A 17,228-nucleotide genomic window follows, 5' to 3' on the forward strand; every position below is an offset into this window, starting at 1 on the left:
GTGGGGAGGGGATGGACACAGGAAGGGACTGGTCAGGATGGGAGGCCTGGGCAGCTTGGCCAGGATCCTGCTCCCACAGACCTGATCCCTGATCTTCTTAAGGAAATACCACTCACCGGCTTTTTAATGTATACAGTGCAAGGCCGAGTTAGGGCCTGGTCCATGAACCCCCATGGCTGTGATGACAGCCAGTTGTGAACTGAGGTTTAGAGCAGGCAGAGCAGCAGGGATGAGACACAAGCACAGCTAGAAGAGAACATCCCACCTCTCACATCAATAACAAAGGCAACCATTTCTATGGACATTTTATTAGCACTCAGCACTTCCTTCACATTCATCACTGCTGGAAAACAGAATCTCTCACATTCCTGCCCATCCTACTTTAATGCAAGTCACAATCAATTTTAGGCACAAAGGTTTTCATTTTCTTTCAAAATCAAGTTTCAGCTACTTGAGGTTACTGCTATAGCAAGAAGAGTTTGTTGAAGTACGTGTTGAACAGTTTTCACCCTCTGTTAGCACAAATTAATATACTTTCTTAAATAAAGTTAGACACTTTTGGTTTTAAAGTTGGTTTCCATCACGAACAACAGTAAGACACTTTACACCTTGAAGTCCGATCCGAGAGTCTGCCCGCGTGGCCCTGTCAGCAGAAGCTGGGCATCCATGTCCGGTGCTGCCCTCAGACCGTGTCCCCACATCCTCGGCCAGCAACGGGGCCGGTGGCTCTGCAGGGGCCAGGACTTAATGCTAGGATAGTTGTTGTTCATATTATGCACGATAAACTGTGGCACAATAATCATGATATAACAACTGTTCAGCAAAAATAAAATACTGTATTTTACATTTGATTATCATACAAAAATATGCATATTTTCTACTTTAAAACAGCATTAAGAGTACCTAATCATTTTAAAACTTGCAAGTTAAAAACATTTACTACAACGGTTGAAATAAATGTGATAGGGAAGAAAGCTATAGAGAAATAAATGCTCAACCCGAAAAAACAGTAACAAATTAGGACAATTTGTAATAATTAAAAAGCAGCCTAATGAAAAATGGGGAAGAACTGTTACACTTTCAGTGGCAAGATGGGATTTGGGGTTTTCAGGGGGCTGGAGCTGGTTCCAGTCAAGGACTATAAAAGTCCTTGTGGCAACAGTGCTACTTATATAAACTTATATAACTAAAAAAGCCCTTATTTTCTAGGCAGGTTGGGAGAAACACTGGGTTTATCCACAAGATGGACTTCCTTAGACACTGCATAGGAATTTCCATCCTTTTAAATCCAGAGACATTATCCAACAATTTTTTAAAGGCAAGTAATTCAAACAGAAATACCTGTTTGTTACATATGAAGGTAAAGCACTGTTTTGAAAAAAACCTGTTTTAGAAAAGGACATAATCTAACTGCACACTTTAAAACATTTTTTGAAAAGCGTAAGATGGCAGTTTAAGACAAAAGACAACGATATGACAGCTATATTTCAAACATCCATCTTTTCCCAAAAGTGAAGGCTGTGGTGGCTCTAACCGGCATAGCACCTGCCATCAGGAGCTCAGACAAGAGCACACCTGTCTTCGTCTGGCTCCTCAGCACTGCTGTCACAGGCAGGGCAGGGCAAGCGCTCTTGGTTACAATGGCAATACCCTGAGAGAAGTCCACCTCTACTCACCTGCCCTTCCTCCCCAAGTGCCAGGCACTCTGTCCTTCCCTGCAGGTGACCTGACTCGGGAGCTCACCACCCCTTTCCATGGGCAGGTGCCCAGAGTGGCTGGGTCTCAGTAATACTGCCAGTGCTGGCTCTGCTCCCCTCCGACCCCCAGACCTGGGGTGTCCAGGTGACTCTAGCTGGAGGCTTCATGACTAGCCTCCTTCTGATGTGTGATGGGACTCTGATATCCTAACTCAAATTGTTTTACTCTGTGCTATTCATATCTTAATAGTTAATAATCAAAGGCACTTCTAAGTTTAATTATATTATCTACAGCAAATGCTTTTGAAGTCAACAGTGCACATCATTTTAAAGTTAGCCCTAAGCAAACTCATGATTTTAAAACACAGTGATCTACGGTCCCAGACAGCAATCTAAAATAAATTACAGTGTGGGAACACACAACTCTCAGGTGAGTTCAACTAGAGATAATGAAAGTGACCAGAAAAATGCACGTATACCCATGACTACCCACTGGGGTCTTCTGGATGCTTCTTGAAAATACACCAGACACTAGTTCTTGACTCCCCTGATGGTTGCTGCTTGGGCTGCTAATCCGACCAAGGATCAGGGAAGCTTTAGTAGGTGGTTAGAAAGACAGATGCCACACACAAAACCTGATTAGTCTGATCACAGTAATAAAATCATGGGAATGTCTGCCTGCAAATGACCTAAAAACGAGCCTGACCCAGCATGACAGAGAGAGAACATAAATAACAAAAGTTAGGCCTGTCTTTTAAAAAACTGTGAAGAAAACATAATTCAACATGTTTTTAAGAATTAGTGCAAATTTCAGTTGTTACAGATAAATGATGAGTGTGTCCGACCTGTAGGGCAGCAGTTCTGCTCACCCCTCAGGACGTGCAGGAAGACCCCCTTGGTCTCCACGTTTGAGGGTCTCAGTGGACAGCCATATCTTGGCCCCACATGGGTCGGCAGTCCCGCTCGTCCCTCAGGATGGTCAGTCTTCATTGGCGAGGGTCTCAGTGGATAGCCATATCTTGGCCCCACTGAGAAACTTGCTCAGCGGTGTCCCCGAAATGCTCCGCCTGCACAGATTGCCCACCGGGGAGAAGGGGAAGGAGGACGAGAGGAAGTCCGGCGTGCCTGGGGCATCGTGTGGGCCGCCGGCACAGAAGTACAGCCTGCTTGGGGCCAGCTCGGGGCCGGGGGCTGGCATGGGGCCACCCCGGGGCTGTCGCAGCGCTCTGCTCAAGACATCCACCTCATCGGCCAGCAGTGAGAGCTTGTGGAAGGCCGTAATGAAGCCCCCGTGCTGGATCTGGGCCTCGGGGACCCAGCGGAAGTAGCAGAGTTTCCACAGCTTGATGTGCGCACCTGAGAGATGTGGCAGGATGGTCCCATGCAGGTCGGCCGGCCTGGAGGCCCGTTCTTGGAAGAACCGCTCCGCGCCCCAGTCCTGGCTGTCCCTCGTTTCTAGAGGCGCTGGCTTCACCTGCAGGATTAGTGAGTTTCTTCTTGGCCGTAACTCCTCCTCACTGATGATGCCGTTCTTTAAGGAGGCTGGCATTCCTCTCAGTGTGGAGCTGTAGCTTTTCTGTACAGAGAGATTCTAGCATTATTCTCCTGGAGCTTCCCCTTTCAGAGAGATGATAAAAGTGTGATGGTGAACATACACTCAGGTAGAATTTCAACCTTAAAGGACATTTTGTCCCTCCCTTGGTAATACTTGCTCCAGTCCTCCTCCACTGGAGTTGGACACTTGGGCCTTGACTTTGCCAGGCTGTGGCCTGTATGAGGGTGGAGCTGATATATTCTCTCCGTCATAGGCAGACCTCTGGGAGACAGTGGATTCGCGATAAAGCAAGTCACACCAGGTTTTTGGTTTCCCGGCACATATAAGTTATGTTTCCAGTATATGGTAATTTATTAAGTGTGCAACAGCATTATGTCTAAAAAGACAAAATGTGTACACCTTAAATACTTTACTGCTAAAAATGCTAACCCTCATCTGAGACCTAAGCGAGTTGTAATCTTTCTGCAATAGTGACATCAGAGATCACTGGTCACAGATCACCATCACAAATATAATGATAATGAAAAAAACTTTGGCTAAGACTCCTCCCACTCATTGCCAAGGGTACAGGTTCAATCCCTGGTTAGGGAACTAAGATCTCCTGAGCTGCACGGCACAGCCATAAAAGAAACAAAGCAAATGACCCCTCAAACCTGCATTAGCAATGCTGTCATGGGACGTGCCTGGACTTTTAATACCCTGTTCTGAAAAAGATGTTTTTGGTTATGTGTGTGCAAACACCAGGTTTCCACCATTAGTGCGTTTTTGTAGTTTACCTTTGTCCTTTTAAAGGACTTCACAGAACCATTCTGCACACAGGGCGTGCTCTTTCCAATGTAGAAGGGGTTGTGGAAAAGGGTACGATCCTTTGGTGTAAACTGGAGAGACCAGTCCCAAACGGAGGGGAATTTTAAACCCTTCTCATCACCCAGCTGGATATTTTTGCTTATAGCAAATTCCTGCAAAATAAAATATTTGAACATTTGTGAAAAATGCCAAACTCAAGATTTTCTCGTGGTAACTTCCTTTTTGATGAATTGTTCATCGTTATACGAGTGAAATTTTCTGAATGAGGGCGATTCCCACCCCTCTGGAGCAGCACACTCTGCTCCCCAGACGTTGCTGGCACCCGGCACGAGGAGGGCATGGCCCTTGCATGAGGAGGAGGGAGCTCACCCTGGAGCAGTGGCCTGAACAAACCCTCCCCTTACACGCTCACACCCAGTCTTGAATAGCATGCGTCTTCAGGACGCTCAGCTGCTGATTTGAGGCAGCAGCTTCACAGATGAGGAACTCAAGACTCAGCAGAGTCGTAGCCCTGGCTATGACCACAGCTCACTGTGAAGGCAGCCCCTCTTGCAGTCTTTCCTGAAGACCCATGAGAGCGTCCTTCTGGGCACTGCAGCCTCTGTGGCTACACCCACTGCTCCAGACATGGATAAGACAGAACTCGTGGTTCCAGAAGGCTCCACCAGGGCAACCAGAAGCTGGTTTCAAGTCCCTCCCTAGTCATGGTTCTTCCTCTGGGTTAAGAGCTGGGACTGGAAGCTGACAGGCCTACGTAAAAGTGACTTGCCCCATGGCATCAGGGTCTGAGGACACTCGGGAAGCAGTGCCCAGTGAGAGTTCCAGTCTTGCATCATGCCTATGTTTCCTCTCAAATTCCTTCCCCATAGAATTCCCAAAGAAAAGTCATTTGCTTTATACCCCTTTTATTCTACTGTCCTAGGAAATAAATGTTTTCAAACAGGATCTTACCAATTACCCATTCAGACAGCTCAAATGTGAACGTATAAATACAAAAGTATATTTACGGTGGTTAAAATAAGCTGCATCTTTCAATAAATGTCAGAGAAAAAGACCTAGAATGCGCACTCATACAAATGCAACAGGTTCAAGTTCCTGGACTGTTATTCATCTGAAATTACAGCTTAAAATGGTATTCATAACTGAGACAGTTTAATAGGAACACAGCTACAGCACGTTGCCATGGTGGGTGCTCACCGTGCTCTGTTGCACACGCTGGTGTGGAGAGTTGAACAGGAAGGTGCCAAACAGGGCCACACGGGTGCTGTCGTGCAGCACCGCCAGGTAAGTCTCAGAGAACTCGAAGGCCGCCGGGCACTGCTCCAGCAGCTGCCACGTGGTGTCCAGGAAGAGCAGGAACACAGGAGCCTGGCATACACACAAGGAAATGAGATTACCCGCAGGGCCCATGTCTACCCCCAAACTTCTCACTGACATGATGGAGAGATTAGTAGACAGTGAGGCCTGTGTGCGTGGCCCCAAAGCTGAGCTCAGCGTACATGAGTAGACTAGACGGCCATGGCACCCTAAAACCAAGGCTGGCCTGGGACATGTCTCAGCACCTCTCTGCCCAACAAGTCCACCACGCTGAAGTGGTGAACTAGAAAGAGAGGCAGGGAATCGCCCTGTGAAGGGGGAACAGGGAAATAAGTGTTTAAGCCAAACCTGGAAACAGTTCTTCAGAACATTTAAAACGAAAAACATCCAAACCAAAAAGCAGCTTCTGTAACAACTTTTGGCTGACCCTGCAGTCAGCATCCAGAGACATTCCTGGGTTTCAGAGACTGGCTCGTGTGGCCTCGGGGTCCTGGGGCACACCCTCAATGCAGCAGCTGGCAGCAGCCCCAGCACCCACCCAGTGTGTCTTGATGAGTCAGAGTCAACACGGGAAGCATTCACTGCTGGGGCTTCCTCAGATGGCAGGGACTGTTACACGGGACAGCGAGTCAGCAGTGCTCTTAGGAGCCTCCCTGACATGGGACACTGCGGGGCTCACAGTCCCACAAGGACTCGAGGCCGTGCCAGCCTCGCAGCTCTTACATGTGCCCCCCAGCCTCTCTCCCTTAACACATGTACCCCATTTTAAGAAATTATGATACTCCAAAGCTGGTTTTCCAAAATACCTAACATGCCTATTGTCTGCTTACAGAAGACCTGCCGTATTATTGGCATTTCTTCAAGCAGTTTTCAACTAAGAGAAACTCAACAGATTAATTTTTAGAGTGTTGCCTATCATACAGTTACGATAGTCTTCATAAACACCTCAACTTGAACTCTAATCCATGGGTCAGTCTTGGACTAAGAAGCTAGGATGTAGTGAAGGCAATGTTTTAAAAGCCTCCTTGTCCCCTTCTGCACAGAATCTCTCTCCCCATGATGACGGGGTTTTACCCTGTGCACGCTGAAGGACTGATGATAAGCATGAAGGCTTTGTTACCTCCTTCTCCGATCTCTTCAGGTGGTTGCATCTGTCCAGGAATGGATATCCGGCCATGACCCACTCTTTCTGTATCAGACTCTGAAACCCAGTGATGGTCCTGAAATAGGGGTCCAGCATCACTTGGACCAGAGAAGCTATGATGCAGCTCAGGTCTCTTCCCTCCTCCTCTGTCAGTGAAACGGAAAGACAACACTCAGTACACAGCAGAATGCTCAGAGAAGGACGGAATGGGAGGTAGAGCATACACTTCGGTGTTCTGTATGCGGCGGCCTTCGAGATCATCCTTGTTAGGACATTTCATTCAGGCCAGCAACTCTAAATATTACCTACAGATCATTTACACTCATGTTTAATGGAGAGATGGACTTTTACATATGAATGTTTTCTAGATATCAGAAGTGTAGCCCTCACTCTTTTTACATTTCAATGATCTGTGGTAAAAATCTCCCAAGAGTCCATTCTATTCCTGTTTTGGCAACAGTATTAAATATCCCACAATCTTTCCACTGATAGCTCGACAGGGTGACTCAGAGGTGAACGAGAGAAAGGGAACTATCCACCATCATCTGACAAGATGGCAAATGCTTCGCTCCCATCTTTCATATCTGATGTCCTTTAATAATAAGACCAGGAATACTCTGATATCAAAGTCAGCCACAAAAATCAGAAGAAAACTATCATATAGTATCCATTATATGTAACGTCATCAACAAAGTATTAACAAACCAAATTATCTCAGGAATGCAAGAATTTATCCTAGAAATGCAAGGTTGGTTTAACACCCGACAAAGTAACACACCATAATAAAAAATTAAAGGACAAAAATTACGTGATCATCTCATTAGATATAAAAAAGCATCTGTCTGATTAAAATTCAACATTTATTCTGGATAAAAACTCTCAGCAATCTAAGAAGAGATTCAACCTGACAGGTGGAATCCACAAAAACCTACAACTAAATCACTCTTGCCAGTGAAATCCTGGACACTTTCCTCCTAAGATGGGCAGCAGGACAAGGATGTCTGTTCTGTCACTTCTACTGTATAGTGTCCGGGAAGCTCTACACAGAGAAGTCAGGCAAGAGAGAGGAATCCAAGGCATTTCAAACTAGAGAGGAACAAGCTATAACTGTATTTGCAGACAATGAGTATCCATATGTAAAACCCCTGAAGAATCCATAAACCACTACTAAAACTAATGAATTAATTTAGTAAGGTTGTAGGGATTTTATACACAATGAGTACACAATACATCTGAAAATGAAATTTAAAAAGCAACTATTCACAACAGCATCAAAAATAAAACAGATTTAACTAAATAAGTTCTAGGGTTCTACACTAAAAACTATAAAGCTGACATGACATGAGAGAAAACCCACATAAATGGAGAGACATTCATTTCCTGGATCGGTAGATTCCATGTTAAGACAGTATTCTCCCAGTCTCTGGTTCAACATAGTCCTATCCAAAACCCAGTAGGCTTTTTGCTGATCCTAAAAGTTACACAGAAATGCAAAGGACCTAGAATAACCAAGACAATTTTGGTAACAAGGTTGGAGGACTTACATGTCTTAATTTCAAAGTGTACCCTAAAGCTACAGCACCCAAGATACTGTGGCCCAGAGACCACAGTGGCCAGAAGTGGTTACCTTGCAGCACTACAGACAGACGCTTGCTCTCTAGCACGTACACGAGTTCTGCTGCATGTTTAAGAAATGCCCTGGAAACAGAAAGGGAAACACAATGTTAAAAACTAAACTTCCATTACAGATATATTGTTTAAAGTACTTGATGTCAAGCAAATCTAATCTCTCACCATACCCATTTGTAGTCTCTGTAACCTTTCTGAGTTTCTTCAGTATTTATATGAATACAGTTTGGTTTTTGAATCAGGGAATTCATTAACCTTTGCTGATTTACATGACCTTCTTGAAATCACCCAACTACAGAGACGAAGAGATGAGTGGCTCCCAGGGGGCAGGGGTGGAGCTGTAGGGGATGGGGGCGCAGCCCTCCAGGGGTGGCAGGAGGGAGATGTAGTGATGGGGCAGTCTGCATCCTGACTCTGTTGGTGGTCACGTGGGTCTACAAATGTGATGAAACCACACATAAACACACGAGAACACCTGATTATAAATGCTGAACAGGGCCTAGCTTACACCACTGTCAGCTTCTCGGCTCCACAACCATCATCCAGTTATGTGAGCTGTTACCACTGGGAAGCAGGTGAGGAGTGCATGGCTCTGTAATATTTTTGCACCTCCTGCGGATATATAATTATTTCAAAATAAAGAGTTAGGAGAAAAAGAAAGCAGTTGTACAAACCTTACATATTCCAACCACCGTGTATTCTCCAGTGAAGACAGCCATTTCTCTTCAGTTTCTTCAAACGGTTCTGCAATTAATATAATTACATATGTAATTCTATATGTAACTCGTATATATATTCAATATACTACTTCCGGGCTTCTTAACATGATCAATTGAGAGTTAGATGATACATCACAGTTTCTAATACTTAAAAGTTGGCTTCAAGAAGTGTAATACATTTGCATTTAATAATAAAAACATTTAAGAGGTCGCACTACAGTTCTATAAGGAATGGAACCAAGCACTCCCCAGGCCTCCGTCTCCTCTCTGACTCTTTCGGGGAAATCTCGGAGACTCCAACCACCTCTGCCTCCTAGAGCTGCTGACCTGGCCTTCCCTGACTCTGGCCTTCCCTCCCCAGCCTCCTCACCACCGGCCTGGCCCTCCCTGCCTCCCACCCCTCCCTGCTGCCAGTGCCTGGCTGACATGGCCTTGGTGGCAACCCCTGCAGGGAAGGGGGCAGCTTCCTGGCAGGGCCTGTCCTGGCTCATCTCAAGCCCCTCGGCTCACAAACCCCATCCCTAGCCACCCCGAGGACTGGACGGCTGAAAGATACAGTTGCTGTGTTTCCAAACACACACTCCCACCCCAGCTCGCCTTCCAGTCCTGCTGCCTCTCCACACCCAGTGATGAGGGGTTCTCTGCGCACCCTTCACACCAAGGGCCCTTTCCTGTGAGTCAGCCATCCAGGGGCACATCGAAGCACCCCGTGAGCATGTGCTCCAGCAAACATACGTGAACTCTGAGGCTGCACACATTCTCATGTGGCTCAAAACATAACTCAGCACATTAGGGTCTTTGTTTGTTTGTGAGGTTACACACTGTTCTACTAGCAGACACTTTTCCTCCAAAACTAAACGCAGCTTAAACTTCATTTTCTAAGAGCTTCTGACATTCTCATATAATATTAATTTGTACAGGTATCTCAATGAGCCTTTACTTATTAACTATTTCTAAATTTTTAGGTAATGTCATTTTTCCTGACATGCCTCATACAATGCCTCATAGAATCACCCAGTCACTGTTTACATATGCATATATATAATAAAAATAAAATTACCATTAACACACAGTTGTTTAAGTTTTACAAAAGCCACCTGAATATCTTGGATGTTGGGTAAGGTCTTGTCCAAATCTGACTTGTAGACATCATTTCTCTGTGGATGACTTTTAGTTATTGCATTACAAATCCTAATAAAGACAAAACCTTTGAGTCACTATTCATTCTTTTATTCAACATATATGTTTTGAGCACCTACTATGAGCTAACTATGCCACCATCTTGGTGTGACTTGATAAACCTAGGCGCATTGAACTATAAGAAAAACTTGATTCATTCTGCAGTGTCTTGCCTGGGAATCACTGCACTCTGAAAGTTCTTTAGAGGCAACACTACAGCAAGATGTCAGCAACAAAAGATCCTTGTATGCCAAAGAACTAAACTACGTTTAGTATAACCTGAGAGTTAATTTTAATACGTTCATATCCTCTCCACAGTGTTAATGCTTGTATGAAGTACATGGTGCTTTCTGACTCTAGCTAGAATGACAAAGATACCCCAAGCTCTGAGGGTGGTGGCCCACTTACCTCTGCTCAATCTTCCTCTGCTGCAGCACATCTCTTATGAGGGCTGTGCGCACGAGGGCACTGCCATTCGAGTGGCTCCAGCACCAGAACTAGGAGAGAAGCAGGGTCTTTACTTAACCGGCTGGAAAGTGGAACACAGTATTGGAGAGACCCAGCAGGCCTCACTTACTGGCATCCGTCTTCCAACAAAAGAATGGGAGAAGACCTTCAGGTCTTGATCTGCTAGCGAGCTCGGCACCACAAAGTACTCTGGAAGGCTGCAGATGAAAACACAAATCATGATGTGAGAGCTTGGCTTCCAGTGGGACAAGCATGCTCTGCAGACCCCACTTTAACTAATGTGCACCCCACCTGGTGAGCACTGTGGGTACACTGATGAGCCTAGACACAGTCGAAAACAGATGTGACGTGGTCAGTTATCCCAAAAGCTATATTATAGCAGAGAAAGAATCCAAAGGAAGCATTTGAAATATTGTCTAGAATGACTACTAATCAAACATGTATGCAATTTCTTAAAAAAAAAACACAAAATCTACCCTGGTCCTCTCAACAGGCTATGGGATAGGAAACACCAGTCACACCAACCCAACCTGACCCTCAAGTCTACCGAGAAGCATCAACTCCTTCTCTCTCCCTCTTGTCTGTTTCCCATCCAGTTACCAATGACGGTAGAGTCTGACAACTACCCCTAAAAGCGCCCCGGCAGTGAGCACCCTGCCAGAGCGAACTCACCACGTGGAGATCATGTAGCCCTCGTTGATGGAGCAGACCCTCCAGCCCGAGGCACCTGTCCTCTTCACCTCCCTGTCCCAGTCTGAGTACGTCTCGAACAGTGGCGTCTTCTGGCTGCCGCCGCCCCCAGCTCCCAAGGGTGCTCCATTAGCTTTGCTGGCTACAAGAAAAAGCAACAGTATTAAGCCAGCTCTGAATCCCCTCCTGCCTCCTGTCGCCAACACACTGTGATGTAGCATCCCTGTTTGTCTCCAGTCTCTCCAAGACCACCTCACCTGTCCTGGCCTGTCCTCACCTGTCCTGGCCAAGAGGCAGACCCTCCTCTCAGGACAGCCCCCACGTCCATTCCTGCAGCACCTCCATGCCCTGTCCACCCACTGGCTCTGCCTGCAGTGCCTTCCGGCACTAGAGAAGGCTCTCACATGGCCACCTGGACCACTCTCACTCTACATCACACACTGCCCGTTACATTCACTGACTACCTTCTCAGGGCATGAACAATGCTGCTTCCACATTTCCTCTCCAGTCATCACCTCCTCAACTTTCAACTGTTTGTGGTCACTCTTAACCCCTTGCCCCAGTCTGAAGCATGAACCCAGGTCACTGCTGGTTTTGCCTAGAGAGAGAATGCATCCACCAGCGCCTGCACTCTTGAGCCGTCCGGACCTTTCATCTCCCGGCTACTGACTTCTCAGCCCTTTCCTACTGTGACTCACTGTGACACTCTTGGTCTCTACTCAGCTTTCCTCTGATGATAAGCTCATGTGGACTCCTCACACTCCACTAGAGGGCCAGTGCAATGGAGGGTTAGAGAGGCCAGGACCTGACCTTCCCAAGCAAGGAATCTTTCCACTTGAGAAGTGCTGCAACCTGCTAGGAGCATGTGCATAGCCTCAGGAGGGCCTCAGAGGGACCAGAGGGAAAGAAGGGTCCACTCTGGGTGACACAGGGCACCCCTCTTAGCCTGGGCTCTCCCTACTTGAGCTGGACTCAGCCCAGCCAATTGCTGCCACAAGACACGCTTCCTGAGAAACAGGCTTTCAGGATGCTGCCCTTGCCCCAACATCTCCAACTGCATTCTCTTGAAGTGCCCTCGCAGGCCTGCCCTGACCCTTGTTGCCGAGTGCTCTCCAACTCCCATCCCCCTGTAGTTGTGAAGACCCTTCTCCATCCAGTGAACATGACATGCCCGTTCCCATGGACTACTTACTAAACCTGCTGTAAAACAGGTATTTTCTGAGATGTGACCACAGGCTAAGGCCTGAAAATGGAAAAACAAGTAAGGTTTCACCCCTACTTCAAGGTGCTTGTCAGTGCACTGGGTGGACGTGAGTGATGAGAAACAGGAAGCCCTGCGCTGTTGCTGGGGCCACAGGGTGGGTGGGGCAGGAAGGCTTCTGACCCGAGATGCTCTGAGCAGAGTCCTAAGGAACCAGCCAAAGCAAGCGCTGCCCAGTGGCTGATGAAAAGGAGAGGGGCATGCTGGGCAGAGCTGGACTTAAGAAATGTGGCCAATTTGTACACCATTGAGTACTGAACTACCTTAAGTGCAGTAAGGGTGCCAGAGGTGGCGGCAGGGAGGTTGGAGAATGCCCAGATGCACAGGTATGCTGTACCAAAGAGCAAGCACCAGCCACACATGCTCTTTACATTTCAACTGAAATTTAAGTTTAACCTAGATTTTAAATTCAGTTCCTCAGCTGCATTAGGCACATTCCAGTGCTCAACAGCCACATACGGCCAGTGACTTCACTACTAGACAATGCAGGGCACAGGACACGCCACCACTGGACAGCACTCATGACTCTAGATCAGGAAGGGTCTCAGGTGCCAGAATAGGAATTTCGGATTTTATCTTTTAAGTGGCATCAGAATTATGATGATCATGATTCTAGCAGAGCTTGTTAAAAGTTAAAATGTTCCTTCTAAGCCCACATCCTGGCATGCTGCTCCGTCTCAGCACCTGCTCTTAAGAGTGACAGCCACAGGAACATGCTGGGACCCATGACTGCTCTAGAACTCAGAACCCACATGGAACTCCCAGGCAATTCCCGCTTTACTCAGTGTTCCAAAACACCAAAACCCACAACAAGCTAGCCAATGTTAGAAAACCTAAGAATTTCATCATATGACCAAATTAAAGGGGGGAAAACCCTTCCAAGAACAGAAAAACATTTGACAGAGTTCGACACATGCTCATGATTTTAAAAATAGCAAATTTTAGCAAATTAGGAATAAAAGGGGATTTCCTTAACTCAATAAAGGCTATTTATCAGAAACAAACACCAAACATCATCCACATTCAAACCAAGAAAAGAAATGCTGCCTTTACCACCACCGCACAGAGGTCCCCGCCAAGCACTGAGACCACCACCACAGAGTAGCTAAAAGAATACCGTGGACTTTCGCCAGGAGCTTGTAAATACTATAGCAGCTCTGCCCTAGCGGGGAGCCAGGACTGCATGCTTCTCAGTGTCCTGAGGTCGAAGACTAGGAAGCTGGGCTGAGAACACACTCACTGTCCACGTCTCAGCCGCCAGGATCAGGGATCTTGGACACTCGACATCTTCTCCAGCGAGAGCTTATTATGGGATGTGCAGCAGGTACTCTGTCACTAGCGAGTCTGGCAATTTTTATGCTTTCCAGGAAGTCCCAAGGCCCGAAGCCCATGCCTGTGTACAGGTGCCCAGGGAAGGCTGGCTGGGTTGGTCCTCTAGAAGAGCCAGCCACCCTGACGTTGCTGACTTAGGTCTCAGGATAGCCGTCCTCAGCCAGCTGACAGGGACAGGACAGGGAGCAATCCTGACCTTCACTAGCTCCTGTGACACCGTTCACAGGTCTTATCCCAGACTCTAGTCCTACAGAGTTTCCATGTAACCAGCCCCTCCATAGTTAGAATGGCCTCAAGCAACAGTAAAGACCATAAAGCAGTCAACACAGGAAAACAAAGCCCATCACTTCATTGACACTGCAGAAATCAGGGTCACACAGAGGGCGAGGAAGGGAAGAACAGAACCATGATCATGAAGAAGTTCCAGAGAGCTGAGTCAACAAAGTGGTTCGGATGCAACATTCAGACCTCATGGGCTGGGTGGCGCCAGTGTTACTGTCTTTTAAAAGCTCTCCCAAAAGGGATTCTGGTGTATAGGCTGACGCATTCCTACTGCAGAGACAGAGTACCAGTCACAACCATTCACAGCTACATGTGAATGTTGGAAGAACTGACAAACAACAAACTAAAACTTTCTACAGTTTTGAATGGAGTTCGTTCTCTGGCAAGTGGTTTTTCAATAAGCACCTAAAGGAACATCCAATGCTTATAAAAGGAGGATAAGATTGCAAAACAAAACGACGTCACAGACTTGACTTTCTTGCAGAGTTTACACTGCACCCCGAGATGTTCTTGTCCCATCTGTAAGCAGGGGTCTATCACAGGGTGGAACTGCTGATCCTGGGCCTGTCAGGAACCCGGGGTTCTCAATCTTTAGTCCAGAAGCACAATCTGACCTCTTGTCAATTTCATAACAAAGATGGACCTGTATCTTTTGGACGTTATTTGTCCAATTATACACTGACTGGTGAAAACAGCATCCTTGTGGTTGCTTTCAGGTTAGAAGAGGAAAAACAGAACTACTGTTTCTGTTTGTGCCTATGCCTCCCACGGTGTCAGCGTGGGGGTTGTCCCAAGGGATGTCCCACCCGCAGGTGCCGGGCATCTTCCCAAATATCAGAATTCTCCCAGAAGTATTCAAGTGATGCTGAACACAAGAGAAAACCTCAGAACGACTAAGGCCAGCTAAAAGGCTTTTAGATAACTGCTGGGCACATCCTCCTGCTGCTCGTCCCGGCTGTGAGAACAGCTTTGTTGCCTGCCTGCCTGTAGTAACAGCTTCTTTAATCCAGCTGCTGAATCAAGGTGTCATCCTGAAGGTCAAGGGTGGGTTACTGGGTATTCCACTCACAGTTTAATGGATTCTGACTGCAGTGTGTGGAAATTTCAGGCCTCCTTTGATCTTACAGATGCAGTGTACCTTCTGCAACAGCAGGGAGGGTATGAAAGGATGTTACCCTAAGAGGAATCTTCCTAGAACTCTGGCTGAGCACTACATGTATGAAGTGCCTGCCAAGGAGGAGGAGTCTGAAGGATGCAATATAAAGTGCTCCTAGATATTTTACAGGTTAATCGTCAATCATTACTTTCTCGACAAGTGAGAAGATACAGAAGTGATGGATGGGAATAAGGAAACCCAGTGGTAGAAGGGCTATGGACTGAATAAACTATTTAAAATATTAACATCCCAAACATGCCCACAAGGAGTGGATGGATACAACCGTGAGCAGTCAGGGAATCAGGCCTCAGGTCACCAAATGCATCAGACAGTTCACTGTCCTGGCTGAGTTCCAGGCATCACACTGTGCAGAACTTGCAGGTCCCTACATTGGACTCGTTCCTACCAGAAAAAAGGCAGCTGGTCTGTATCATGAACCGTAGGAATCAAAGGCCCTCCTAGGAGAGGTGAGAGTGTGATTGGGGCTAACCCTGAGGATCGCATCTGCAGCCTGATGATGGGTCAGAGGGCCATCTGTCTACCTCCTAGTGCAGACTTATAGCACCTCATCTTCAGACAATAAGTGGATTTTCTTTATGTTAAGAAATGAAAAAATTATTTGTATTGTTCAAGCCTAAGTTAAAAACAGTTATATTTTGATACAAAAAATTAAGTTACAAACATTTTGTTATCCGATTTCTTCTAGTACAGTACCATAAGACAAAAACTATGACTTCCACCTGTCATCTCTGCAGTGTTTAGGAGCATCGTCTAAAGCAGTGAAGTACACTGACACCACATGCATCTGTGGGTGCTACGTGCTGCTCCTGCGTCTTAATGCAGTTACAACATGATACTGGAATACACTTTTATTACACACATTACTTAGATTACTATACATGTTCTAACAAAATGTAAAAGGCCAGTAAAATTAGTAACTTACAAGCTCCCCATCAGGACCATGCTGGCTAGGTGAAGGGACCTTTCACTACAAACATGCAGCTGAGTCTTCCTGCTCCCTTAAAGACAGGGCAAGCATGAGACTCAGCAAGCAATAGACAGATGGTCACTAACCTACGACGGGATGAAGTAACACAGGACCTCATTGATTTTCCTCTAGCCTTTTATGAGGTTAAAAAAAGGAAACCGGTTGATCAAAATTACATTTGTATATAAAAGAACTCAGAATTATATGATCACTTACAATTTTCTTTGGTGGTGTCATCACTGACATCTATGTGAACAGAACTATTCACTTTTGTAAAAATGGTTTAAAATACACTGTTTTTTGTCCTTTGGATGAATGCTCATCTTCCTTTCATGAATCTTATTCATAATTATAAAGTCAATATTATGACTTAATGAAGTCCATTAAAGAGTTCAGCCACTTCAGCTTTTGCATGAAATCACCTTTCCAAAAAAGATTATGAATTTCAGATGTGGTTTAATTTCCTCCAGTTTTCTTAAAAGATTACTTTAACTCAAGCTACCAATTAATGGTGGAGAGGGAGAGTCATCTTCCTTCATCATAAAACACAAGCCACTGACTGCAGGTAAAACACTTGACACGCTTCCCATAAGCCTTCGTTACAGTTGCTTATAGGTTCTTCACTTTTAAAGGAAATAATCTGACAAATATTATCTCTTTTAGCACAGAGCGCTTAATTCTCTTATAGTTATGAAGGTAATAATTCAACAATCATTAAGGCTCAGGTACTTGGAGGCTTCTCATAAAACATAAGAATAAAATTTAAGACAATGTAAAGTTAGTCACAGTAGTTAATATTTTCATATTTACCTGAATTGTGGTATTTTTTCCCAACATATTCAAATGCAAAGAGTAGCTGGAGGTCTGTTGGCTGGGAATAATGAGCTATTGCAAGGCATACCTAGGAAAAATTCTACATTTAGAATTGATTTCAACACACGTGGTTAAATGAAACGTACAACGAGGCCTTGGGTGTGGGGAGCATCATCTGAGGCAAGGTCTAT

The 17,228-nt window shown here is 45.8% G+C and overlaps 1 protein-coding gene across 2 annotated transcripts in view; it reads right to left on the reverse strand.

Annotated features, from left to right (window-relative positions):
- Window positions 1–292: 292 nt before the first annotated feature.
- Window positions 293–17,228, reverse strand: part of MTMR10 (myotubularin related protein 10) — a 38,599-nt gene continuing 21,663 nt past the window's right edge. Inside the window, exons 6-16 of one of the 2 annotated variants that reach the window (XM_019983380.2) lie at window positions 17,035–17,125; window positions 11,188–11,347; window positions 10,625–10,712; window positions 10,456–10,544; window positions 9,929–10,059; window positions 8,824–8,893; window positions 8,148–8,218; window positions 6,497–6,666; window positions 5,257–5,427; window positions 4,029–4,211; window positions 293–3,273 (exon numbers count right to left, since the gene is read on the reverse strand). In XM_019983380.2, coding sequence (XP_019838939.1) covers window positions 2,677–3,273; window positions 4,029–4,211; window positions 5,257–5,427; window positions 6,497–6,666; window positions 8,148–8,218; window positions 8,824–8,893; window positions 9,929–10,059; window positions 10,456–10,544; window positions 10,625–10,712; window positions 11,188–11,347; window positions 17,035–17,125 — 1,821 coding nt within the window. In that variant the 3' untranslated portion in view covers window positions 293–2,676. The remainder of the gene's footprint in view (window positions 3,274–4,028; window positions 4,212–5,256; window positions 5,428–6,496; window positions 6,667–8,147; window positions 8,219–8,823; window positions 8,894–9,928; window positions 10,060–10,455; window positions 10,545–10,624; window positions 10,713–11,187; window positions 11,348–17,034; window positions 17,126–17,228) is intronic. The other variant, XM_019983381.2, reaches the window with a different exon arrangement.

The sequence above is a fragment of the Bos indicus genome, chromosome 21 (genome assembly GCF_029378745.1).
Source record: "Bos indicus isolate NIAB-ARS_2022 breed Sahiwal x Tharparkar chromosome 21, NIAB-ARS_B.indTharparkar_mat_pri_1.0, whole genome shotgun sequence".
In the NCBI taxonomy this organism is placed as follows: Eukaryota; Metazoa; Chordata; class Mammalia; order Artiodactyla; family Bovidae; genus Bos; species Bos indicus.